This window comes from Aedes aegypti, chromosome 2 (assembly GCF_002204515.2).
Source record: "Aedes aegypti strain LVP_AGWG chromosome 2, AaegL5.0 Primary Assembly, whole genome shotgun sequence".
Lineage (NCBI taxonomy): Eukaryota > Metazoa > Arthropoda > Insecta > Diptera > Culicidae > Aedes > Aedes aegypti.
In genome coordinates this window covers 357,086,907-357,114,030 of record NC_035108.1, presented here as the reverse complement: position 1 = coordinate 357,114,030, position 27,124 = coordinate 357,086,907, and the positions used below count along the sequence as shown (strand labels likewise).

Genomic DNA, 27,124 nt, shown 5'->3' with positions numbered 1-27,124 from the left:
CTGATGTAAATATCAAGTTTCATTGTAAACATGTGACGTCACTCCTATCGTACCATATACCTTCCGGACCACTAGATCATTTTTTTCGAAAATTTGTTCGAGGTGGATAGGAATGACGTCGTCAAGAAGCTGTCAGTTTTCGGAATATATCACCTTCTTAATTTTAGTACACCGTGACTATTCGTAGTAAAATTTCTCATGGCTACCTAGATAAGCATGAAAGAAAATGACTGTGTGAACCATAATTGAGAAATCAGTACTGAAAAAACGGCATTATACTGTTTTGAAAAAAATGTTCAGGACCCCCCGATAGAACATTTCCAAACAGGTCTCAAATGAAAGGGGAAAGCCTAAGCTTTCATTTGGTGGATGTTTTAGCGATACTGATTTTTTTATATTAATGTTGTTCTACCAGAGACACCGTGACTGCAGCATAAATGGCTTTTTAAATGAAATTTCAAGCCAGCAAACGTAGCAGACATTATAAATAACTAGTCTTGTGTTTAGATTTATGATCATCTTTGAAAAAACTGCTCCACTAACAGAGGTTTTTAATAATAGTTTATTTTGAATACAATACTTTTCACTTTTTCAGCCATAAAAACGATGGGCTGCATTTGACGTTTCGTGACAGCGGAATCTGGGCTGCATATGACGTTGATATTTTTCATCTTCGCGAGTCTCGTGGGGCTCGTCACATGCGCTTACTAGGAGTACTTTCATGTAGTTATGTTTGCCTAGTACAATAACCTCACGGAAGAACGGTTTATGACTATGCTTCTTAGGTGTTAAGCACAAGTGCTAGAATCCCAACCGCGTTGAATGAAAATGTCAGCCTTTTTAACTGCTTGAGGAAGTTTAATCCATGTTTTAATCCCTTTCCTTCAAATGGGTGTCACATTGAGATGTTCTCATGAGACGGCGCATGAGCCAGTGCCGATGTGATCGTTTGAGCTAGTACATTGCTACATGAGATCTAAAAAAAATGTGTCTCACCATAGCCCGTGCTCAAGCGCGCGGTTATTTTTTTTGTGCGCTCATGGCAAGCTGATCTCAAGCTCTTGATATGAAGCGCGTATACCGTTTTAATACATATTACGGACACTTAAGGCCTCAGTGAAGTATAATTCATGAGAAAACATATAAAATAAATCATTATGACGATTTCTCCATGTTATCGAGCCTTCAAAACATCTAAATTTCGAATGGTGGGTGAAAATTTTGATTCCGCTACATGAATGATTTTAAATAAATAGAAAAGTGTGGACTTTACATGATTCTTATCACGGACGCTTCCATACTATTGCCCCATATTCCGGACACTTCGATTCGAATTCCGGACAGCTAATGAAAATCATAAATTGAAAATCAAATACCGTTTTGATTTATATTACGGATACTTAAGGACTCAGGGAAATATAACCCAACATAGAGCATACAAAATAAATCATTCTGTATGATTCCGTAGCACTAGCGAGCGTCGGAAGCCCTTTACTTTCGAACGGTGGGTGAAGAATACGCTTCCGCAACTTCAATAATTTTAAATACATCAAAATGTGTGGCCTTTTCATGATTCTTATTCCGGACGCTCCCTCACTTTTGCCTCATATTCCGGACACTTTGAATCGAATCCCGGACAGCTCATGATAATCATTAATAGAACAGTCAAATCATCAATCGAAATCGTTGAACCACCAAAGAGACATCTAAGGTAGTTGGACATTATAAATTTTCAAAGATATTTATGGAAAAAGTTTACTAAAACGATCCTTGAAATTGAGAACTTTTGAACAGTAAATATTGAAACATTTCGCGTGAAATGTTTCCCATACAAAGAAGAGTGTCCGGAATTTGAAGCTGTCCGTAATATGAATCAAAACGGTACTTAATTGAAATCGGCAAACCACTGAAGAAGCGTGTGAGGCAGATGAGCATTATAAATTTTCATAGATATCTATGGATAATGTTGACTAAATTGAGCCTCGAAAATGAGAACATTTGAACGGCAAAAATTGAAACATTTCGTGTGAAATGTTTCCCATACAAAGTTGAGTGTCCGGAATTAAAAGCTGTCCGTAATATGAATCAAAACGGTAAATGATGTCTGGCTCAAAGATATGAGATTGCGTACTTTTCATAGAATATTGAAATAATGAGCTAGATAACCTAGCACAAAATTTACCTTTTCCATGAATATTTCCATACATCGTTTAAATGTTAAAAAAATAAATAAGCATATTCTCATCTTAGCAGTAAGTAAAAATACAGTCATAGTAATTAAAGAGTAATATATTCAGTATTGAACAAAATAGTTCAAAAGTGATCAATTACATTCTAATTTACAGCACTGTTCATGACCTGCCTCATAAATAAAATACACAATTGAAACATGTTCGTTGATCTAAAGTACAATATAAATGAATGAAGTAATGATGATAGTAAATAAAATGATAATGTCACCGCTCCTACACAAAAGATCGACCTTTTAATAAGAAAATCTTTTCTTTCTCTACTCCTTCGCAGATTGTTATCCTAATCGCATCATCCAACGGAGCAAAACTCTCACGACAGCGCTTATTAAACCGAGCCGTCGACCACCATCAGCGTCATGCGAGTTTAATGAAGCAAGTTTATGATCGGATTAATCTCCTGACGATGTGATGACAGTCAGCAGTTCCGTTCAACGACATCTCTCCGCTATCGCCACCGGTACTTCATCCTAGAATGATGCTGAAACTGAACTTCCCATTTTACCGAGGGTGACACTATCTCTTCGGGTAGGGTAGGAAGCTAATTGAAAATAATCGCTTACCATTCCCGGTTATTAGTGATTCCAAGAGTGGGAAGATAAACGACGCCTACGGAGGTCCAAGCCCAAGTGTCCCGTGTGTGAAAGTTTCTTAGAGAGGTCGAAAACAGTTGTGTGTGCCACGATAGCTCAGTGGATTGTGGAAATTTTTGCCCAAACTAATTACATACAACGTAAGGTTCATCAACCCGAACGATCTCGCGAAAACAGTGGATAATAGCACCCGATCTAACGTGATAATAGCACAAAGTCTAACGGGTGTAAAACCCGTCGAACGAAACTGAAATCGAGATCGTCGCGAGACGGTGGGCAGTATTAAGGACTGTCGTGGGACTACCACCGTGCGAAGACGTAACGATTGGCGGCCTGCGGTTAGAGATTCGCCAAAAACTGGTCGCGCTTTCTCTCCGTGCCCAATTACGGTAGTTTGTGGCAGCTGACGCGAATTTCGGAACTTCGGTCGCTAGTAAGGGATTGTTCAAATATTACGTAACGCAACAGAGGGAGGGAGGGGGTCTGACATAGTGTTACGGTTCATACAAAAATTTAAAAATTTCCATACAAAAGCTGTTACGTGGGGGAGGGAGGGGGTCCAAAATTGGAAAATTTTGCGTTACGTAATATTTGAATGCACCCTAAACGGTTTGAGGCCCGTGCGTGGTTTGACCTTTCGCGACAGGGCGTCGCACTAAGGGCTATTTGGAAAAATCTAGCTGGCCAAAAGTCTTTTTTTTTTTCAAAATTTACTGCCATTTTTCAATTATAAGCTCAACAAATCATTATGTTCACATCATTGAGTAATCAAATACTTTATACAGTAGTAATTCAAGGAATGAATATATTTGAAATGAACGAGAAATCCACAATAGCAAAACACTAAGGGGCCGTCCATAAATGACGTAGCATTTTTTCACTGATTTTTTACACCCTCCTCCCCCCTCGTAGCATTTCGTCACAAATGCAGATATCCCCACCTCCCTTGGAAAATACGTACCATATCAAGACACCCCCCCCCCCCCTTACAATTTTTTTATTTGTTTCCCTTAGCAATTGGGTTAACACAAAAAATTGGAATTCAAAAGTTCAATACAGAATTTGATATTAATTACTGACTGAAACGTAAGGATAATCTAACGAATAAATGTTTCATTTGCAGTAGCGCTCAAAAGTAATTTGGAAAAAAGTGTAAAATGAACTTTCCTGTTTAAGTTGTTGACTAAATTTTATTACTTTTGCTGTTGTTACCATGAAAAATAAGTTTACAGCTGAGAATATAGAAAAAAAGGAAATATCTTTGATTGGATTGATGTAGCTAACAGTAACGAGTTAGGGTACAATAGTTTTTATGATATGTTGAAAAGAAATTTAGTTATATTAGAGTATTGTTTTTTAATTATTCGTTGTTAGGAAACAGATTTCAATGAAAATGATCAAGATAAGATATATTTGATTTGAAATGGATATTCGTCATTGTTATCCAAATTCAAATCCATTTAGCAATCAGGTACCAGATGTAGAAAAGATTACATTTGTAATATTTGAAATGTTCAGAAAATCTAAGTGATTATTGTACAAGCTGTTCGACTTTATTGATATTTCAGCTTAATTTCATTACCGTTCCCCATACTGAAATAATCTTACACAACCTGTAACGAAACAATTAAATTCTAAAAATAATCTTTCTTCAAATTACCGAGGTATTAAGAAAATTGAATGATGGAACAATTTCGATAACACTTGAATCTATTCCAGGCTTTTCCATCAGAAGCATTGATATATTAAAACAAATCGATGAGTTGATTGGGTGGAGATCTTCTGAAATATTGAGAGCATAATTCACGGAATGAATATCTTGTTTTAATGTAATATTTGCCAAAACGAACATATGTTTTTTTTTTTTTAAATAAGCTCTAACAGAAAATATGAATAAAACTAAAACAATGTTTTCCAAGTCGTTAAAGCCTTGATTTTTAATTATTTATTTATCTTTTAATTTATTAATTTATAAATTAATTTATTAATACATGAATATAATGGTCACATAATTATTTAAAGCATTAAAAAATCTGTTTGATTGCACTACAGAAAATCTAAAATTTCATACATTTTTTTCAATCTTGTCATATGAATGTTTTAAAGCTGAATCATCATTTTAGAACCCAACTTTATAAGTCAAACAGTGAAAAATGAAGTTTGATAAAAAAAGTTGTGTGTCATTTTTTTCAGCGTCTCTCATTTTAGCGGCGTGATTCAAAATGCTACGTCCACTAGTTAGGACTCCTCCCTCCCCCTCGTAACACACCGTCACAAAATCGTGAAGACCCCCCCTCCCCCCTAAAAAGCTACGTCATTTATGGACGCCCCCTAAGGTAATGTGGAAAAACTAATTGAAAAACGCTTGAAACAATTGCCTTTGAACATTTTCAAAATTGGATAAAACTAAACATTCCGTTTTTTCGATCAAACAACCATTTAATAATGAGGTTATTTAAAAGAATAAACCTATCTGGAGAGTAGTAGTAGTACTGAAACAATCTGAAGCTAAGGTAATAGTTATCACAGAGATTGAATAACTTGTATTCCTTGATGAAATTTATGTTTGCCCAAAAAAAATATTTGATCAAATGCCCTGAATTTCCAACTATGTTTGATTGTATGTATATTGGACCAAGTGATTCAAAATCAACTATTTGAAAATACCAAATGTCCGTTCGACCAATCTGTAGATTCATAATAACAACTTATTTTACTTGTTGAGACATAATTTACGAATGACCACAATTTCCAAAATTTCTCTCATTCGTACGTAAAGTAAGATGTAATGCAAAATGAATAAATAAATTACGACATCAAGATTGGAAAATAAAACACTTACAAAACATAATAAATTTTACAAATTTGAATTAATTTCCGTGTACGTTTCCACTGATTTGCTTGAAGTGTGTAAGTCACTTACGACACTTAAAAATAAACATTCAAAAAGTTACATAAAAAATGCAGAAAATATCATAAAACACTTTTGGCCATCTAGATTGTAAGAATAGCCCTTAATGCGTCGTATGGTGGAGCAAACTTATACATTTACTTGTAAAAATCTCAAAGGTATTGACTGAATGTGGAAATTCTTGGAAGAAATTTGTTTTGAAAGTTTGTTAAATTAAAAAAAATAAACATAAAATTCTTCTTACGGTATATTGACGAAAATTTAATAGTTTAACGAGTGAAATAATGTATACAATTTTACAGAAAAACATAGTACCATTGTGCAGTGTTGGTCATCTAGAAACATCCGTAAGCCCACGAAGTGAAACGCGACCAAGTGCTTGAAATTGCACCCGTGATACCGCTGGGAAGGTGCGCAAAATAAAAAGAACATTAAGATCGCGAAATCAGTAAAAACAAGCAACAACGTGCTACGAAGTTCATGAAATCTGGACAAAGGCAATAATTAAAGTTTTTGTTTTTTAATATTTAGGAAAAACGAGAACACTGAGTGAAAAGTAAGACATAGAAAGTGTTAAACCAAAGCGGTGTGGAGTAGTGAATTTTAATTAACTGCCAAGTAGACGGCGTATGTCCAACGAGGGCTAGTTTATAACATCTTATTTGCCGCTAAAAATGGAAATTACGAGGCGGAGAAGGAGCTGGCACCACCTGTACGGCGTTGGCTTAGTTCTACTTGTGATATCGACCATCAGCGGTTCCATCCAGATAGACAACCGACTAGTGCAGCCACAGCATGGTAAGTGACACCAAATATCTAATCTAATCTAATCTAATCTAAGCGCTTGCACAGCCAATTGAATTGAATTGAATTGAATTACTTTTTATTGAAGGGATTTTCTGCCGTAGGCAGGTTCATCCCCAGTCAGGTTAAAAAAATCAGGACAAGCCTGAAGGGCCAGCCTGAGAAAAACAACAAAAATATTGTAACTAGTCTAGGGACACATAGTTATTACATCGAGTGAGATTTAGATAAAACTAATTGACAAAAAGCCACAAATTAACACAACATAAAGCTGGGGGTACAATAAGGAGCCACTTCTTATGTGCCTAACATTCAAAGCGAACAAATGGACGGACAAGTTTAAAACTATTGCAGAACATGCTTATGATGGGACAACAACAGCTAGTGGGTTACGATCACGTGAATTGTACATGGACGATATATCTAAATCTTAAAGTATAATCCAGCGTCCTTAATGAAGGAGATAAGCGCCGCCATTGAAGAGAGGTCGTCCTGCAGGGCTTCTCGTATGCTACCAGAAATCCCATACATCTGTCTGGGGCTATCAAAGGCTGGGCAGTTGCAGATGAAATGCTCAACGGTGTTACCCGTGTCACAGATCTCGCAGGACCGATGGAAAGGGTTTCCTCCGTAATTGTGGGACATCCTTGTGTGGCCGGATCTCAACCGGGAGATTATTGTTTGGTCCTTCATCGAGTTCAGGTCTGTCCAAGCGTCGGTGCTTCGTTTAATTTTTCGTAGGTATGCCCCTCGTGAGTTCGCACATTCTGCTTGCCATGTCTGGCGTATGGTCGATTTCACCCACCTTGGAATATCAGCAAGGGGTACCCTAGTGCTGTAACGGGGGCCAGAAGGGCCGGTTCCTGCTAGGAAATCTGCGGTTGCGTTACCAGGAACACCACTATGCCCTGGAACCCACATTAGGGTAACGTCGCATGGGGCCTTTTTTATTATCCCCTGGATCCACGGGTGACGAGGGGTTTCAGATTGGAGCGCTGTGAAGCAGCTCGCTGAGTCGGTGATGATGACTATAGGGCTGGTAGTAGGTACAGTGGCGGCATATAGAATAGCCGCTGCTTCGGCGGAGAAGATAGAGCACTGTCCGGGGAGGCTGAGGCTGGTTGCTAGATTTTCATCTGTTATACCTATCCCAACACCTCGTACGGAGAGGGATCCGTCAGTGTATCGTCGCTGGTGTGCTGAATAGTCTTTCCGAAGGATCTCCGCGACGGTTTTTCGCAATCGGATGGATGAATCACCTGCCTTAAAACTTTGTTTTATTCTGTCGTCGAATTTAAGGTTTGAGCTGCGCCAGTCTCGTTCGCCACACCAGTGCGTTTTGGCAATTGGTGGGAGACGCGAACCGGTGGCGTTTTCTAGCTGGTGGTCTGCTTCTTCCATGAGGTGTGTTCTGCGGTTTCCCGCGGTCCTCTCGGCAATAGCGGCTGCTTTCGTGCAGAGGGTTATAATGACGAGGAAGCGGAATGGAAGAAGCCCGGCTTCAACACAAGCAACGTCAGCCGGAGTGGAAGGAAGGAGCCCCGAGACAATTCGAATGTATCGGTTGTAGATCGGGGATAGCGCGTCGATGAGGTTGTTCATAGCCAGATACGTGATTTCCAATCCGTACAGCAGGCGACTATCGATGATGGCAGTGGCTACACGGAATCGGATATTCCGGTTGTTGCTGCGATGAGGTCTCGATAAGGATCTCAATAAATTTAGACGACTTCGGCAGTTGGCTCTGACTCCTTCAAAGTGGGGCTTGAAGGTCAGGCCTCGGTCGATAGTGACACCGAGGATTTTTGCCGTTTTGCGGATGGGGATGGCTTGATTGTTGATGTTAATCGGAGGCCCACTAACCCTGTGCCCGGATGAGCACACATGGCATCGGACACTTTTAGAAGCCGACATAGTGAAGCCGACGGAGGACGCCCACTTGGCTACTCTGGTAACGGCAGCTTGGGCTTTCCTTCGTGTAGCCGCGATTGTAGGTCCAGATACTACAATTACGATGTCGTCCGCGTAGACGAATATTTTGACGCCGTTTGGAAGGTTTTGGTAGACGCCGTTCATCATTATTAGGAACAGAGTCACCGATATGACGGATCCTTGCGGAACGCCGGTCTCTTCTCTGAATGAATCGGATTTGGTGTTTCCGATGACCACCCTGAAGGTACGATTGGTGAGGAAGTTTCTTACGAAGTGCAAAACGTGGCCGGTGAAACCCCAGCTGGCCAACTTTTCCAGGACGAGAGGTGCCCAAACCCTGTTGAAAGCCTTTGATATATCTAAAGAAACTATTTCGGTATGGTGCTCCAATGATTTCGCCTCCTGCAGAGCCTCGCCGAGGGCCGCGAAGTAGGTATTAGTACCGTAACCGGGCCGAAAGGCGTGCTGCCGGTGATCCAGCAGGCCGCGTTTCTGGAGATGATGTGTAAGCCGACGGTTTACCATTCGCTCTACTACCTTAGAGAGGCAACAGGTGAGTGCGATTGGACGATAGTTTGCTGGATCTCGAGCTTGATTGCTGGGTTTCGCGATTGGGACGACGAAGCTCTCTCGCCATTCCAGCGGGTAGGAGTCATCAGTCCACAGCTGATTAATCAGCTCAAGTAGGATAAGCTTACCATGACCTTCAAGATTTTTCACCAATGGGTAGCCAACATCGTCTGGGCCTGCGGATTTCCCCCTACTGCGACTCAAAGCATACTGCAACTCCCTAAATGAGAAAGGTTGATTAATGGGAAGCTGTGCATTGTCCTCAGGTACAGTGAAGCTGTTTATGTCGTTGGCAGTCGCACCGGTTTGGCAGACGAAAACCGGATCATACGTCCCAAAGGCTGCGAGATTGGCGAAATACTTTCCCAGGCCGTCGGCAATGTTTTCTGGATCCGCAGTATTTTCTTGTCAGCATTAATATTTGCAGAATATCAGCGATATGATACAAATATTAAAATGGCCAGGCCCACTGTGCAGACTTTGGGGTTGAAGACAATTAAAGAAATCGTGACGATTAGGTTATTTACGTATGAATAAACTGATAGACACAAAATATTCAATTCATTAAAAGAAGAAACGGGGACAACCGTACCAACCGTTTCCATTCAGAGTTAAAGGTACAATCGTTGGGAGTGGCGATGCTAAGAAAGTTATTGCACACTCCGTTGTTGTTCCTGGGATGGGACAGGGACATTTCTTTCCTATGTCTTGGCTCTAGAGCCTTGGTTTAAGCGCCATTGCTCGCTCTCTGAAACGAGATGAAAACTTATTTTTCCTCTCTCCCGCTATACAAGGACCGCATACTGTTATCCATAGTATATAACGTTAATACAAAAATAAACTAATAATAACAACAATATGAATAGATTTAGATTGAAAATTATAATATTGAGTAACAAAAACGATGTCACCGGATTTTAGTAGTTTATCAACGTTTGAGGTTTTTGAACTCCTGGATTGTGGATCCCGCTGTTACTGCCAATGATTGCATGTTGTGCTTGAAGCAATCGACGGGAGCTTTTCGGTGGTTAATAAAAACAGCATTTTTCATTTCTTGAAGCCTTGTTCTTTTGGCGCATTGTTCCATCTGCTGTGAATGTCTCCGGATGCCAAAACTGATACTTGTTGGCCAATCCTCAAGCCAAAGCTACTTCCTCCGACATCTCGGGCTCACAAATTGACCGAAGTTCACCTTTTTGAAAACAGCAGCAACACTGCATTTAAAAAGTCTTCACAGTAAATCAATTTGCACTACTACTTTTCAATATTCAGTTTAACGTTTTAAATGCAGCAAATACTCAATTTACTATACAGAAAGAAAACTGGAAATTCTTCAATTTGACGGACGAACAGTTTTCCCATGGTAAGTGACACCAAATATGAATAATAATTGTATATTTCCCTACCTAGGGAATATTTATTTTTTCAAATTTGAAAAGTTATATGCAGCAATGTAATATTTTATTTATTATAGTATTCACTCACCATCTCGAATGTAAAATGATAAATAAATAAAGCATAATTAACTGTGCTGCTCTGGTTTAACCATTAGGCATTTCACGGCGGAATTCTCTCTCTTTCGCTCTTCAACGAAACTTGAAAACAATGGTGCCAGTACCTGTCAACTTGTCAGATTTCTCGGAGGAGGGAAAGAGAGCGATTTTCTGATGACGTCACCGTGCAATGAGCAATATAAACTCCAATAATGATAGATTGCTATCATTAGAAATCATATCTTGCGATCAGTATCATAAGGGTGTAACTGCATAGATCGATTTCTTTTCCTCAGTTTCCTCTTCTGCTTATTTAATTGGCGTGCGAATATCATTGACTGCTATATTTCATTCAATAGCAAGTACTCATTGTCCTTCGTCATTTCGTCTGGGATTTGGGAATCTGTCAAATAATTAGGCTTCTGAAAAGCATCTTGCCAGAAATTATTCGAAGGTTCTATTACTTACTTGATACTTGATGGGTGAAAATTCCTTGCTATTGCGTTGAATCTACGTCGAATGAAGAAGCCTTCTCCATTGAACCCGGTCTTGAGCCAATCGCTTCCAGTCGCCCTGAAAATTAAGCGACCTTAAATCCTCCTCAACTGCAAAAGGCGACGGCCTCTCCATGGTTCTCTGCTGAATATTAGTTTAGCTTGACGTTCCTCCGATATGCGAGCTATATGCCCAGCCCACCGCAGCCTGCCGTGTTTTATACGCTTAGCAATATCCATTTCTTTATAGACTTGGTATAACTCGTGATTCATTTGACACCGCCAGATGCCATCTACCGCCGAGTATTGTTCGCAGCACTTTACGTTCAAAGACCCCAAAAGCTCTCCGGTCGACCTCTTTCAACGTCCAAGATTCGTGGCCGTACAGAGCTACCGGAAGAATTAAAGTCTTGTACAACGCGAGTTCAGTCTTCGTCTGTAAGCTGCGGGACTTTAGCTGGTTAGGAAGTTCGTAAAAAGCCCGACTCGCAGCGCCATTTTACCTCGCGGGTAACATCATTATCGCAAGTCACTAGAGCTCCAAGGTACACAAATTTTTCAACTACTTCAAAAATATCACCACCCATCACCACCTCACTACCAACACCACCTATGGACCCACGGTGTCTACCAGCGACCATGTACTTTGTCTTTGTGGTATTAATAATGAGCCCTATTCACGTTGTCTCCCTTTTAAAAGGCACGTATGCCTCTTCCACGGCTCGGCGATCAATCCCGATTATGTCGATATCGTCCGCAAAACCAAGGAGCATATACGAACGTGTGATAATAGTGACATTCCTATGCACGCAAGCTCTTCTTATTGCTCCTTCCAACGCTATGTTGAACAATAAGTTTGAAAGTGCATCGCCCTGCTTTAATCCATCTAAGGTTACGAAGGATGATGAAATCTCATCCGCAACCCGTATACTTGATTTCGATACTTCCAACGTTGCACGAATCAGTCTAATCAGCTTCGCCGGAAAACCATGTTCAATCATTATTTCATACAACTCGTTTCTCGTAATTGGCGCACTCCAATCTATGCCCTTTATTGAAGAGAGGGCAAATGCCATCCAGCTAGCAGGCAGTTTTTTTTTCCTCCCATATCCTTAGTAGTATATGGCGAATTATTCTATGCAGTTGCTCAGTCCCGTGCTTGAGAAGTTCGGCCGGGAGCTCATCTTTCCCGGGAGCCTTGTTGTTCTTCAGCTCTTTGATCGCCTTCTGAACCTCATCTAGTGATGGACGATCCACACCCTGACCATCATTGTCGATCTGTTCTCCGATGGTCTATCGTTCCCTCCATTCAGTAACGTTTTAAAGTGCTCTTTCCACCTGGAAGCCACCTCTCTGTCCTCCATCTGTCAACAAATTACCTTCACGGTCGTTGCACATGACGGAAGATGGCGCTGACTTTCTCCGCACGCCATTGACAGTTTCATAGAATCGTCGCATTTTGTTCTGTTCCATACAGTTTTGCGCCTCGGCTATCACATTCTCATCACACTCTTTTTTCTTCCTGCATGGATTCGCTTTTCGGCTGATCTTGTTTCCCTGTACCGCTCTCTGTTCAGCCTGGTACCAGACACTAACATCCGACGTCTGGCCACGTTCTTCTCATCCGTCACCCTCTGGCACTCCTCGTAGAACTATCCGCTTCTGGGGCGTCTTCGAGCAGTACCTATCACTTCTCGCGCTGATTGCATCACATAGATTGTTGAGGTTTTCGCTAACATTGACCTCACTTTTCCGCTTGTCCAGCTCTTAATGGTATTCAGCTGTAACATCATCTGCTGAGAAGCGCTGGATATTGAATTGCATTGTTTGCTGTGGTCTTGAATCCACTACAGTTGATAACCACGCTCGAAGTTTACTGACAACGAGGTAGTGATCCGAGTCAATGTTAGGATCCCTGAAACTCCTAACATCGATGACATCTGAGAAATGTCGGCCATCCACCAGAGTAGGGTCTATCTGGTTGCAAATATCACCGTTTAGATGCCTCCGGGTGTGCTTCTGAATATCCTTGCGTGCAAAGTAGGTGCTGCTGATGGCCATCCCCCTGACAGCAGCGAAAGTCACTAGTCGTAGGCCGTTGTCATTGGTAACGGAGTGAAGGCTCTCCTTACCGAAGATCGGACGGAAAAAGTCCTCTCTTCTGACCTGCGCGTTCGCATCTCCGATGACGATTTTCACGTCGTGTTTTGGGCACTCTCCATAGGCCTTATCAAGGCCTTCATCGAACGCGTCCTTCACGTCATAAGGTTTGTCGTTCGTCGGTGCATAGATGTTGATCAGGCTGTAGTTGAAGAATTTGCCCCGTATCCTCAGTACACAGATTCGCTCGCTAATTGGTTTCCACTTCATAACGCGTTTCATCTGCTTCCCGATCACTATGAAACCGACTCCATGTTCTACCTTATCGCCGCCGCTATGGTAGATGTTATATTTGAACGTAGTGTTGGCAATGGGATCAACCACCCGGAATTCACGTTGTCCAGATCAAGGCCACCACACTTCTTGAATGGTGACCACGCCCACTTCAACCTTCTGCAGTTCACGAGCCAAAAGGCTCGCTCGTCCGGGTTCATTTAACGTCCTGACATTCCAGGTACCAAGTTTCCATTCATAGTCCTTATTTAGTTGCCAGGTCGGTTGCCGAAAATATCGTTCGATATTTCTTCTTTCTCCATTTTTCGTTGTAGGTGAGAAATTCGGTATGCTAGCTTGACGTTGATGCGGTTGCCACCTTAGGTTAGTTGACGTGATACAACATTTCATACTCAGCCGCTGGATACCAGAACAGACTTGAACCTCCGTGCCTGTGCTCTTATCTCCATTCAAGTGTTCGTCGTAGTGCTGCTTCACCTTTCGATCGCCTCGCGTCCATCCGACAAAATTCTCCCATCTTTATTGCTGCACATTTCGGCTCACGTAACTAAGCCTCCGCGGGATGTTTTGAGTTGTTCATAAAACTTTCGTGTTTCTTGGGTACAACCCAACTCCAGCTGTCCTCGAGAGGGGTTTCGGCGAGCGAATCCCCTTTCGGAAACATTCGAGATGCTGGGCGTATGCTGTGGCCGTTTCCATTCGTCAACTGGTGAGCGCTGAACTTTTCAATCGTCGGTCTGAACTCCTGGTTAACCTGAGCGTTTAAATCTTCTTTGGTGATCTTGATGTCATGGCTTGGGCAGCGATCGTATTCATGTTCCATCTGCGCGTAAAATGCATTTATATCATCAACAGTGCTTCCGGAAAGAATCGACCCTTGATCCTTAAGATGAACCAGTTTGGAATCAACTTCTAAGATTACACTAAAACTTCAAAGGCACAAATCTCGCGACGGAAGCATCCAACAGCAGTGCACTTTTTATTTTGACTTTGTGCACTAGCAGAAAGCTTAAAATAAGAAGAACAGAACTGTTTGTCAACTATTTCTCCAGTTTAGTGCTTTTGAAAACGTGAGTAGGGGCACAAGTCGGCCATTGTGCCAGCCATCTTTGGATTCCGAGATGTTTCACCTTAACCTGCATATTCTTTCATGACGCATTATAAAATTCCCAAATTTGGCAACATAAAATTCACGCCTTGTTACAAAAATCGGAAAAACACTGCAGTTAATTTTAGGTTTAGTTAATTTCAATATGTTATTTGATAGCAAATTATATAAACTATTATCATAATAGACTTAAGGTTACAGTTCAATAATACTCGCTATGGCAAAACAGCTCGTGTACTTGATTCATATGTAAACACAAATAAAATACTACGCAGCCGCCGCTTTTTCACTTTCGTTGGTAATGAACTCCAGACACAGTTACATTTACTTCAATCTATACATGATGCTACCAACCAACAAAATAAACCAAACATGACACCAGCTCGATTAAAACGTAACGCCACATTAGGCATGTCGAAGCCAACACAATACCTCACTCTCACTTTCGCGCCACTCTCGATGTCATCCATCCATTAACAGTAGTGAGTGCATCGCGTCGCTCTCAATTCCATTTTGGTTCTGTTTCATTAACCTGAATGGGAAAAATTCTATTCCACTACCCAGCGAACCCCCATACATTTTACACGCACCAAACGGCTCACGCTGCAAATCTGCTACATCCAAATAAACCTCCCTTCCTCCACGAAGTTCACGGGGTCTACCGAGTGAGTGACAACAATTTCACGATGGGTCAATAATAGAGGAGTGTGGAAGTCTACTGTACTATTGAACATGTATTTTGGTTAAGCATAATTTATTTACTGAATTTTCTTTGATAATCTGGGTTACTATGATAGTGTAGAACCCACAACAAAATAACATATTTTTTGCAATCTCTCATTGTAATAGGGTGTTATTTATCACGCCAATCTGTCATGAAACGGCCAACTTTCCTGCACCGAAGTATGCCGTGCGGGAATAGTCATGACGCAACTGAAACCAGTGCGATAATGGTTCATTGCACAACGCTTTCTCATTACGCAATTGTTTTGAAATGCGTAATGAATCATAACCCAACAAGTTGCAGAAAAGTAAAATCATGATGAATGCATCCTGATATGACATCTGATACCCTAAGTGGTCTTCTAAGAAATTGAAAAAATGCTGTACGCAATTCGTTGAAGAACTCGATTTATACAGCACTCGTCGTAGTTATCCAACTCGGCTAGCTTCCTTGAATAAATGCACGATTCGTGCTGTAAAAATCACCATTCTACAACATTTTGTGTAATGTAATAAAAAAACAATAAACATTTCATAAAATTAGGTTTCATATTGAGAATAGAAAATAATCCACTGGAGTGAAATTCATCACCAAAAAACAAAACAGGTTATCCCAATCTACTAAATTTAGGTCCCCTAAAACTTAAAACAAGTGCATTTATTAAAATTATGTTTGTTATTCTGTTAAATTTCAAAAATGAGTTTCGTAGTTCACTCTAAAGCTTACACAACATTGTAAACACTGTATGTTTAATACCAGCGGATTATTTAGTACTGCCTTTTCCAATAGAATTGCTTACATCCTCAAAAACTGTAAATATTGCTTTACAAAACTCTGATCTTATTGAAAATAAAATAGTTTCAAATAATCATTAGACATCTAAAAACTACAAAATATAGAATTTCTGTGACGCCAACGAAACATTCAGCATCCATTCGCCCAAGTGATCGATTTGACCCCGGACTTTGGTTCCTCTGGATAAAAAACAAACAAATATTATTTTTGGAACTTTATAAAAAGATTATTGATGACTATAATGGATCAAAATGTTCATGCTCATCTTAAGGTCTCAACGTTGACAACTGTTCTCTATTTCGTTCACAACAAACTAGCAATCAGTTCACCGTTCAAACAGAAGGCATCTCCAATATGCAAATAATAGCAAACATCCGCTGCGATGTTAATAGCCTTATTAAGTTTACTTTTTCCTCACTAGCACAGAGTACACAGACCGTACTTGGATGATTTAACCCCGGTAGAACAATTGTTCAATCCATTTGTGTTAATAGCTCCTCCTGCAGCAGCAGATATCATTGCATAATGCTTCGCGACCCACTGAAGACGTCCCGTCTCGGACTCAAAGGCGAAAGATTGAACAGATCCGGTAAAGTACAGCTGCAAGTGCAAGTGATGCATTACGAAATGTGCGTTCTTTCTAATCTAGGCTACGAAGTGTTTGCCAGTGGAAAAGATGTTCAGTACATTCTTGCACGCGACCTCTCGGGGGGTGGCGTGCGTCGCTGTCTGATGGATATCTGGGTCACCGGGACACACCAATGGCATCGGAGATGGGAGAAAAGTTGATGCAATGCAGTCGATCACTAATAATTTGTTAGACATTTTACGATTGGCCTAATTGAAAAAGTTCTTCGATTAGTAATATCTTTCTTCTCCTTTAATACAACTGATTTTATGAAAAGTTTCAAAGCCAACGTTTCCCTCTGACTGAACGAGGTTTTGGCGACGTGCCATAGCATCTCGCTGCAACTTTTTTTTCATTTCACGGCAATACATAATTTAGATGAAGAAACAATCAGTCATCTGTGAAAAACCTCGCTTCACTTACACAGCATCATCGTGGTGCTATTGGCAGTGGTCAACCGTTCGAAGAACGGAAGATTGATTTTTTGAAAAATTGCTTCAGGGATTCCTCAAGAAAATCGTCCATAAAATACTTCAGAATTTACATTTCAGTTTTTTCTCCAATAAATTGTGTTCGTCCTGAAATTTATCAACGAATTTCACCAAAATCATCAGCAGGCCTAGTGGCCTAGTGGCTTTTCTAAGGATTTCATTTGGTGTTCAACCAGTAATTTTCAGATGAATTCATTTAAAACTACTCCAACGAATTTCTTCGAAGAACTTTTGTATGACTTTTACAGTAACTCTTCCAAGAACTTCCTGGGTTCCTTTAGAAATCTCACCAGCGATTTCTTCGGGGAATTCTTTGATTCCTTCCTCCAGGTGTCCTAGGTGACTTTTTTAGGCAATCATTCAAAGATTCTTTCATGATTTTTCTTCCAAATGTTCATCTAGGATTTTTTTTAGGAATTTTACTGAGTAGTCATCAAGAATTCAACACGGTGTTCCTCAAAGAATTTCTTCAAGGATTCCTCCATACTCCTACAAGCATTTATTCATAACATCCCTTGAACAATACTTCCAGATATTCCTAATAAAAATGAATTTGTACACTAATTTCTCAATATATTTCTTCATATATACTATCTTCTAACAGTTACTGCAAATTGATATCCACTGATTCCTTTCAGGTTTATGCATAGATCATTTCAAATATTCCTACTATAAATTTATCAGTATCCTTCTGAATTTTTTTATGGATTGTACCGAGAATTTTTCATGTAACTCTTCGATGGATTTTTCTAAGATTCCATAATTGATTCTACCGGGGAACCCTACAAAAAAAAAACAAAGATTTCTCCAAGATACCTATAACAAATACAAGTAGGGGAACATGGCCAAATACGCACTGATGGAGTAAAATGGTTCGACTCATGAAATCATTCTCAGAAGGTTTCGATTTGTTTTCTTTACATAAACGATGAGAAAATATGTTTGCCTTAGAGTTGCCGTTACAAGCCTTGGAGATGAACTTATAGATTTTCCTTCATTTTACCGGTGAAATTCAACAAAACATCTCATTTTTATGAAAATCATAAGCTTTTCCGACGATTTTATTAACGAATGTAACAGACCCAAGGGGCCCAAAAAGCCGTGACGGTAAATGCACATCTATGCAGCAAGACCAAGCTGAGGGTTGTGGGTTCGAATCCCACCGGTCGAGGATCTTTTCGGTTGGAAATTTTCTCGACTTCCCAGGGCATAAAGTATCATTGTACCTGCCACACGATATACGCATGCAAAAATGGTCATTGGCACAGTAAGCTCTCAGTTAATAACTGTGGAAGTGCTCATAAGAACACTAAGCTAAGAAGAAGGCTCTGTCCCAGTGGGGACATAACGCCAGAAAGAAGAACAGACCCAATTAAGGCTAAGTAGCCCGTCATTCGTTTTGGCATCAATGATGACTTTTCAGCTTGCATTTCAAAGTGATAAAACTCAATCTTGATAGTTTATATTGACTTGAAAAAGTATCACTGTACGTGCTAACATACATAAAGTATGCTGATACTTTTCCAGTTGTGTCAGTGCAAAACCAACTGATTTTCTTTGATTCGAAATCGTGAGATGGATTAGCAACAATCATCAACGATGCGTACAAATTTCAATGACGGCCTACTTCACCTTAATGGAGAAGCATGGTTGAGGACCGTCCATAAATAACGTAGCATTCTTTGGACAATTTTTGAGACCCCCTCCCCCATCGTAGCCTATCTTCCCATATCTAATGCATGGTTCGTCACAAAGTGGTAGACTCCCCCTCCCCTTAAAATGCTACATCATTTATGGACGGTCCTTTGTTGACTCTTAGTTCTCCATACTAAATGACATTATATCACACCCATTTGGTCATTTTGAAACACCCCCATTTTTCAACCAACTTTTTAAAGCGTGAAGTAGCTCCAATTTGAGAAATATTTTCATGATAGTAGCTATCAAATATTGTATAGTTACTGCTATCCCTTCAAATGGCATTTAATGTGAATCTTATTGCAAGAAAACGACACAAACCCTGAATGTGGAATTTTGACCCACTTACCCTACTGAGTTTTTTTTAAAGAAAGTACTCCATATATTTATGCTACGGGACTTCCCTTAACCTTTTTGTAACTTTTACGGCTACAAAGTAATGCCGAAAGCGTCCGGGTTCGGTTGGGTGACAAAACTTTGAATTCCAAAATGTCGAATGTCAAAATATCGAAAAGACAAAACAACGAGAGGACAAACGTCAAAATTAAAGAATTATAAGGAAACGAAAAATTCTTGAAAGAATTTTTCTCTGCAGAATGGATTAATAATACACTATGTTCTAAGCCAGTGTCTCCCACACTCTTTTAACATTTTTTTCTAATATCAACAAATATATTATGATTTTTTTTTCAGTTTCAACCAAATCAATTTGACATACGTTAATTCTGTATTATAGGCTTTTTTTTTACTAAACTTCGATTATCGATACAATGTTGCTACAGAATCTAAAATTTCTAAAAATTACCAGGAGTTCAACAAAACTTATTTGAAGCTGAAATTGTTTACAGCTCATATCACAAATTGGGTGGATAGACAGAAAATAAATCTGATAGAAAATTAATTAATACCACATTATGAGGCCCATGCATAATGCCTATGTGACTGTTATGCGGCTACATTTAACAATGTGACAAAACAACTTGGTATCATTTTTTAAATTTTGTAGAACAAACTCACAGATTTTATTTAGTTGGTCGAAAGTATTCATGATTTGAGGATGTTCCACGGTATTAACTCGAAATTGTCGAAAATGTCGAATATGACAAATATGCAGTTATGGGCAGTTTAACTCTCACGTATTTTTTACTTCGAAAATGCTTTCATTAATATGTATAACCATAAATTATTGAGAACCTGTCGGGCAAATTAAAACTTTCCGATTCATGTTTCATAAGTGTAAAATATGATGCATAATATTAACATATTGTTATTGACTATCAAGTTGAGTATTGTCAATAATGAATCTCCAATTTCCCCAACATCAGAATTTCCGCGCACTTTCTAGCGTATTCGCCCCCCAAATTCTTTTATCGACATTTACCCCCCTCCCACTCCCTCTGCACCTAAAAATCTCCCCCTGGGGTACGAATTCTTTGGGAATCACTGTTTTCAATGTTATCAATAGCATATTGATCCGAACACGATGTGAAACAGAATTCAGAAATACAATTCTAATACGCTGTAGAAAGTTGACTGCTTTCGAAGTGTTGTCCTTTCGACGTTTTGGCATTCGACATTTTGTCCGGGTTCGATTGCTGGTAGGTCCAGGATATTTAGTAATGCTAATTTCCTATCACGCGATAAACAAATGCAAAAATGGCAAGTTCAGCAAAAAAGCTGTCATGAATTTACCTAAAGATTATTGTATGAATTCTTCCACTCTAAAAAAGTATGCAAATATTTCTCCAAATTTTCTCTTCATGAAGTCCTCCTGGAAGCCTTTCTCGATTTTTTTTTTCAATTATTTATAGATTATTATAGGTATTTTTAGTGTTTATCAGAATTCGCTCCAATAATTTCATAATTTCTACTTAAAAGTATTTTCATTTTTACCCTTTTATTGCATTGGAGTTCAACATCAAAAGTATATTGATTTTTAATAGCTATCGCAATCGGATTTTTTGTTTATGCTCTAACACGAATGTCTCTATGACTGCACATTCTTGGCACATTACATTGTGTTTTATTTTGTGGATTTCGTTCGCTTTTTGAATAGCGTCCAAACCGTTGATTTTTGTTCAGAGATATTTCTTGTTACCGTTTTGATTCAGATTACGGACACTTGAGGTCTAATTGAAGTATAACCCATCAAAAATCATATAACATAAATTATTCTGTATGATTCCCTCGCGGTATTGAACCTTCAAAACACTTAACTTTCGAATGTTGGGTGAAAATTTGGATTCCACAACATGAGCAATTTTAAATAAATAGAAATGGTTGGTCTTTTCATGATTCTTATTCCGGACGCTTCCTCACGTTTGAAAATCATAAATATAAAAGTCAAATCATCAATTTAAATTGACAAACCACTAATAAGACGTTTAAGAGAGTTGGGCATTATAAATTCGCATAGATATCTATTGAAAAAGCTTATGAAATCAAGCCTCGAAAATGTAAGCCTCTGAACGGCATCAAATGAAACATTTCACGTGAAAGGATTCCCATACAAAGTGGAGTGTCCGGAATTTGAAGCTGTCCGTAATATGAATCAAAATGGTATATAAAAGCGCAACTTTTTAGCCAAAAAGCATTGTGATCAATCCTTTTGCAGCAAGATAGAAAAAAAAACTATTTTTTCATAACATTTAGATAGACATTATAACTTACACGTTTATTTAATAGGCTCAAACGCCGTTAGGCATAACGAAACCGAATTGAATTTGAAACAACTATGCCGAGATATATGCCGTTGTATGTAAATGACCCCTAAAGTCGTATTTTTAACATAACTTTATTCCAAGATATTCAATTTGTTTAGTGTTTTCTACAAAGTTATTTGTCATTCAAAAAACCATGTTTTTGCTGATCATCACGCTATCTTTTGAAATATCAAAGTTGTTTATAAATTACTTGTTTTAGGTGGTATTTCAAGTCCCTATACCTTTACATATTGTTTAAGAACAATTTTTCCCATTTTGCCAGGTGATAAAAACTTTTGTTAATAAAAATCTATTCCTGCGACTATCAAACAAAAACAAATGAGCCTTATGAAACTAAAATCAACTGATAACTTCTTTGATTTAAGAAATATAGAGTTGCAATATTCAGCAAAAACACGCGTTTTAAGATATCTAACATCTTTGTTGAAGACATAAAAAATGTTGAAAATATATAATTTCAAACGAGTTCAAAATACCGTTTTGAATCATATTCCGAACACTTAAGGGGACAGGAACCGTAATTGATTTCGGAATATTCAAAAACAGTTTTTTCGTTCAAAATTATGAAACTTCACAGGAAAATGTGTTCACTGTATTCTATCCTCCAACCGAAACACAGTGATTTCATGTTCATTGAATATTTTTTAGTTTTGAACAGAAAAACTGCTATTGAAGTTTAGATGATGACGAATCATCACGATGACGGAGCGTTGAACGTTAAGACTTACGGTGGCTTCAAATGCATCTAATATGTTTAAATCGGATGTTTATGTTACATTCAATGTGATTATACAAATAATGATTCTTAACTTATAATTCTGTCTCATATTCCGAACACATTGATTCAAATTCCGAACAGCACAAATAAATCATATTCATAATATGAATAATTTCATATTCATAATATAAATAATTTCACAAATAAATTCATCTGAGCTGGTTGCACTCGACAGCTATTTCCAAGAAATTTCTTCTACTTCTTGGCATTACGTCTTCACTGGGACAAAGCCTGCTTCTCAGCTAAGTGTTCAATGAACACTTCTACAGTTATTAACTGAGAGCTTTCTTTACCAAAGTTGCCTTTTTTTGCATTCGTATATCGTGTGGCAGGAACGATGATCGGAAATCAAACCCAGACACCTTCAGCATGGCCTTGCTCTGTAGCCGCGGACTCTAACCACTCGGCAAAGGAAGGCCCCTTCAAGAAATATAATAACTTATTTCAATGAAGAATTTCAAACTACTCGGATACAAAATCCGAGTGTTTGGAATTTGAGACAAAACGGTATTTATTTGTGGTAAAAAAATATGCTCCCACACAAAGGAAAGGTGAAATGTTAACATGGAATTACAATAACCTAATCAAATAATTAAAGATTTGAAACGACGAAAGTGACCCAAACTGTTTCGATGAGCGCAGCTTAGGAAAACTGATCCAATAGCCGTGGTTACACGAAGAATACTGCTAAATATACCATTATACGGTATATAATTGCTGATGCAAAACAATGAATCATGTGACAATTGTTGGATAGCTCTTTTAAGGTCGAAGACATTATTCTGAATAAACATAATTAAATTAGAGCAATTTGAATAACATTTTTAACATTCTTAATACCAGTAAATTTTAAAATTTTATCGATTTTCGGGTCACTTTTGAGAAGATCGGAATTTTTAAACAAAACAGCATTTCAAACTAAAACGTTTGTTTACACACAGTTGATATGAACTGAAATAGTCATGAATGTATAATAATGTATGCGAAAAAAAAACAGTTTTTAGCGATACAGTCAAATTTCCATGAGTCCATTAGTAAAAAGGAGTTGGGTTTCAAAGGCTTAATAAAGATTTTTAAAAGGGGTAGATAATTAAACCAAGACCATATTTTTAGCAGCATTACAAACGAATCGATAACTAATCAATTGCTCGTTTATTTCATTTTCTCAGACTGCTTCGAACGGATAGCCCTGGGCGCCATGCTGCCATTTGAGAAGACGTTCCGAAACTCCGACACAAACTCATTGAAAATATGCGAAACACTCTGCCTCAATGACAAGGAGTGCCAAACATTCGCTTTCGGGTATTAGCTCAAATATTTGATTCCCATAATAGATATTGATTTCACTAAAAAATATTGTATTATTGCAGCATTTCCGGACGAGGTAATGGAACATGCCAGTTATCGGCAAACGTTATCGATGCCACCAATTCCCGCCCTGTCGGAACCATTTTCGATCCCGACTTCGATCTCTACGCACGAAAGTACAACTGTTTTTTAGACACGGGTGGGCCTTCGAATCCTCCGCCACGACCAGGTATATAAAAAACATTCCCTTACTAAGACTATGAATTACCCAGATTTTATCTTTTAGGCCTGGGCACTTTCCCGGCGAGTGAACTGCCACCTGGTGGAACGCAACGGCCCACATCATCATTTCCTCCTTCGTCTGGAGCACCAGAACGACCTGGGCCACCAGTTTTCACCCCTACTGGAACTACAGCGACAGGAGAACCAATATCATCTACCAGTAATGGAGGTGGATTTTCCGAAACACGACCCACTAGTGAATATCCAGGGACCTTTTCAACCAGCGTTGGAACCACTTTTGGGCAATCCACGGGCGAAACAGTTCAGGAAACCACTGCTCCCGATGAAGAATATTACACCACACACCAACAGCCTTCATCAACCCTAACAGGCCATTACACACCCACCACCAGTACCGCTTCCGGTTCTCCGATAACAACCGGTGCAGACCGGATACCTTCAAAGCAACCTCCACCAACAATGCCTGCAGAATCACCCACGAAGTACCCTCTAGATCTCAGACCTTCCTATCCAGGATCATCCCCTGCCCGACCAGTGAGCTATCCCAACTACCAGTTTCCAATGCTCTACGAAACGAACTATCCAATGCCCAATAACAACGAACGGCAGCCGGATATCTACGCCCAAAACATACCGTCCCTGGACAACAACTACCTACGGCCGGAATATGCCGGATACTTTGGCCATCGTCCTTCGGGACCGTCGGCCCCAACGGGAAACATGAAACCGGTAGATAACACCTTATCAAGTTACGGCGGCACTGGACCTCAACGACCGATAGAAAACAAACCCTCCAGCTACGGGGGAGGTCCTCTACGGCCATCCGGATCCGGATCAGGACCCAGTTCTTCGGGATACGTGACACGACCTCCCCCAGTGGGCCCGTCCGGATCAGACGGGTACAAAGTAACGGAGGACAAGCCTGACCTACATTCGAGCAAATATCGACGTGAGTACGCATTTATTTCGTAATCAAAGTTCATTCTCCGGCGTGTGGCGAACACCACTAGCCTAATGATGGGCCGTTTATAATCGAATTTATACGCGTCGGGGCAGCATATGGCCTATTGCATCACACCATTGCGGTTGTTCCAGTGGGTAATTAAATTCTTTCTATTATTGTCGCTCGAGCGGAGAAAACTCTGCCCAGGCGCACGCACTCCGCCAAGAATGACAATAATAGCGTGCTGTAGGTACACGGTGTTTCGAAGAACGTTATTATCAAAAATAAAAATTCTCCATCAAATCATTGCTCACTATATTTCTATAGCTTAACTATAGCAGTAAGTTAATAGCGTTCCATCTTCTAGAATTTCTCAGATCTCAAGTAAATCTGATACACGTTGCCTTCAGTCTCAGACCTACGAAAAGAAGTATTAAGTAGGCACAACATCCTATATGAAGATATTTATTAAAAATATAAATCTGCTTGGAAGAATTTAGAGCACATTTTGCAGTTTCCTTGATGATTCAGAGATAGATCTTGTTGTTAAACAGTATTTTCTTTAAATGTCTATTAGTTGATTGACTTAGGAAGTTCTAATAAGTTTACCTTCTTAAAAATATGATTATTTTTTGTGTCGATTTTTTTTAAAATTTCCAATTTTCTTGCTTAAACAAATGTTTTGATTACATCCGACATTTCACGCTCAAACAAGAATATTGAAGCCCTGATTTATTGGAAATTTATCTGAATTGTACCAATGTATTGACTCCACTATCACAGTGAGACTTAACTCCTAAAATTTTCATGTTGAATCTTGATCAATTAAAACCAGGCAATTTTTGTTAGCAAACAAAGATTATTTCAGGAAATAAATGCCTAATATTAGTAAATTGCGGCCAATCTATATAAATAAAAATGAAGTGGTGTTTGTATGTCACGAAGTGGCTCGAGAACGGGTCAACGGATTAACGCAAGTTTTTCACTGTTGTCCTCCACAAGGGATGCGACGTGTTCGGGTGAGTAAAAAGTTCAGGAAAGTCTCCGGAATAATGGGGAAAACGGGAGAAGACTAAAGTGTCATTTGGTATGGGGAATTTCTTGACGTTTTCCAACAGCCTACTTGATGGCAAGACGAAGTTTGCCGGGACCAACTAGTTTCCGATAAAAATGTTCTTTATAATTTCATTTTTCCCCAAGTTTAGGAAGTCCCATTTTAGGATGAAAATCAAATATTGAAACTCTCCAATGCTTGCTGGATTGTTTATCGCCATGTATTTCTACTCTAACTATTGACTATTTTTGGTATGAATTGAGATACGTTGAAAAATATATTAATATAATAGTGCGGCCCGCGTCATGTTCTGAAAGCACCAATGTCGCCCGCACAATATGTTAGGCTGAGGATCACTGGCTTAACTGAATGTCTGAGAAAATATACTTTATTTTTGGGATTTTTTTTTTAGATAATAGATTGACAATATTCTACGTTACACCATTTTATAACGCTACCGTCAAACCGGTTTAACTTGCAACAGGGGTGAAACTTGCAAAACTTCAAAATGTAACCGAATTTTCGTTTCGTTCAGCATTGAGTCAAATTATTAAAATTTATTATGTCATTTATTGACCTTAAGTATAAATCAAAAGATTTTGAACAGGGTTTGGATATTATTTATTTTTTGATTGGTTTGCTGGGGTGAAATTCATACTACACGTTAGATTGTATTAATTAATGCTGAAAAACGTTGCTCGTACCACTCAAACAGTAGAAATATGTCTTTCGAGGGGTTTGCTATCAGTTGCAGTACTTAGTAGTGTACAAATTGACAATAAACAAGTTTTGATAATTTGATGTTTGATCACTATAAAAACTCAAAAACGTTTTTGACTACCCTTGTGGGATAACTTGCAACAGCAATTTTGATCTCAATTGTTTTATATTTCTTGCCGTTTGTCATCGAAAACACATGGAAAGGCTAAATTGAACATATATTTGTTCAGTAACATTAAAATTTGTGAATTGACTAAGATTTAATACATGTTTGGTACTAAATATTATGAAATTTACTTAAATCGTATTATTATTAGATTTTGTTTTATTTTCCTCTTAAAAATAATGAATAATTTTAGAAATCTGTATGAAAATTAACTTGCAGATCTGTCATATGAAACTTTCTGCATGAAATATGTTATGTCAAAACACCAAACGGTCTCTTCAAGACATACATATCAATATGTGATA

General features: G+C 38.9%; 1 protein-coding gene across 4 annotated transcripts in view; it reads left to right on the top strand.

The window, feature by feature from the left end:
* LOC5573405 overlaps positions 1-27,124 on the top strand; it is a 108,150-nt gene that overhangs the window by 19,994 nt on the left and 61,032 nt on the right. The window contains exons 2-6 of one of the 4 annotated variants that reach the window (XM_021846397.1): positions 2,524-2,709; positions 6,285-6,551; positions 23,555-23,687; positions 23,756-23,922; positions 23,980-24,885. In XM_021846397.1, coding sequence (XP_021702089.1) covers positions 6,428-6,551; positions 23,555-23,687; positions 23,756-23,922; positions 23,980-24,885 — 1,330 coding nt within the window. In that variant the 5' untranslated portion in view covers positions 2,524-2,709; positions 6,285-6,427. Of the gene's footprint in view, positions 1-2,523; positions 2,983-6,284; positions 6,552-23,554; positions 23,688-23,755; positions 23,923-23,979; positions 24,886-27,124 lie in introns of all 4 variants that reach the window. The other 3 variants (XM_021846395.1, XM_021846396.1, XM_021846394.1) reach the window with 3 other exon arrangements.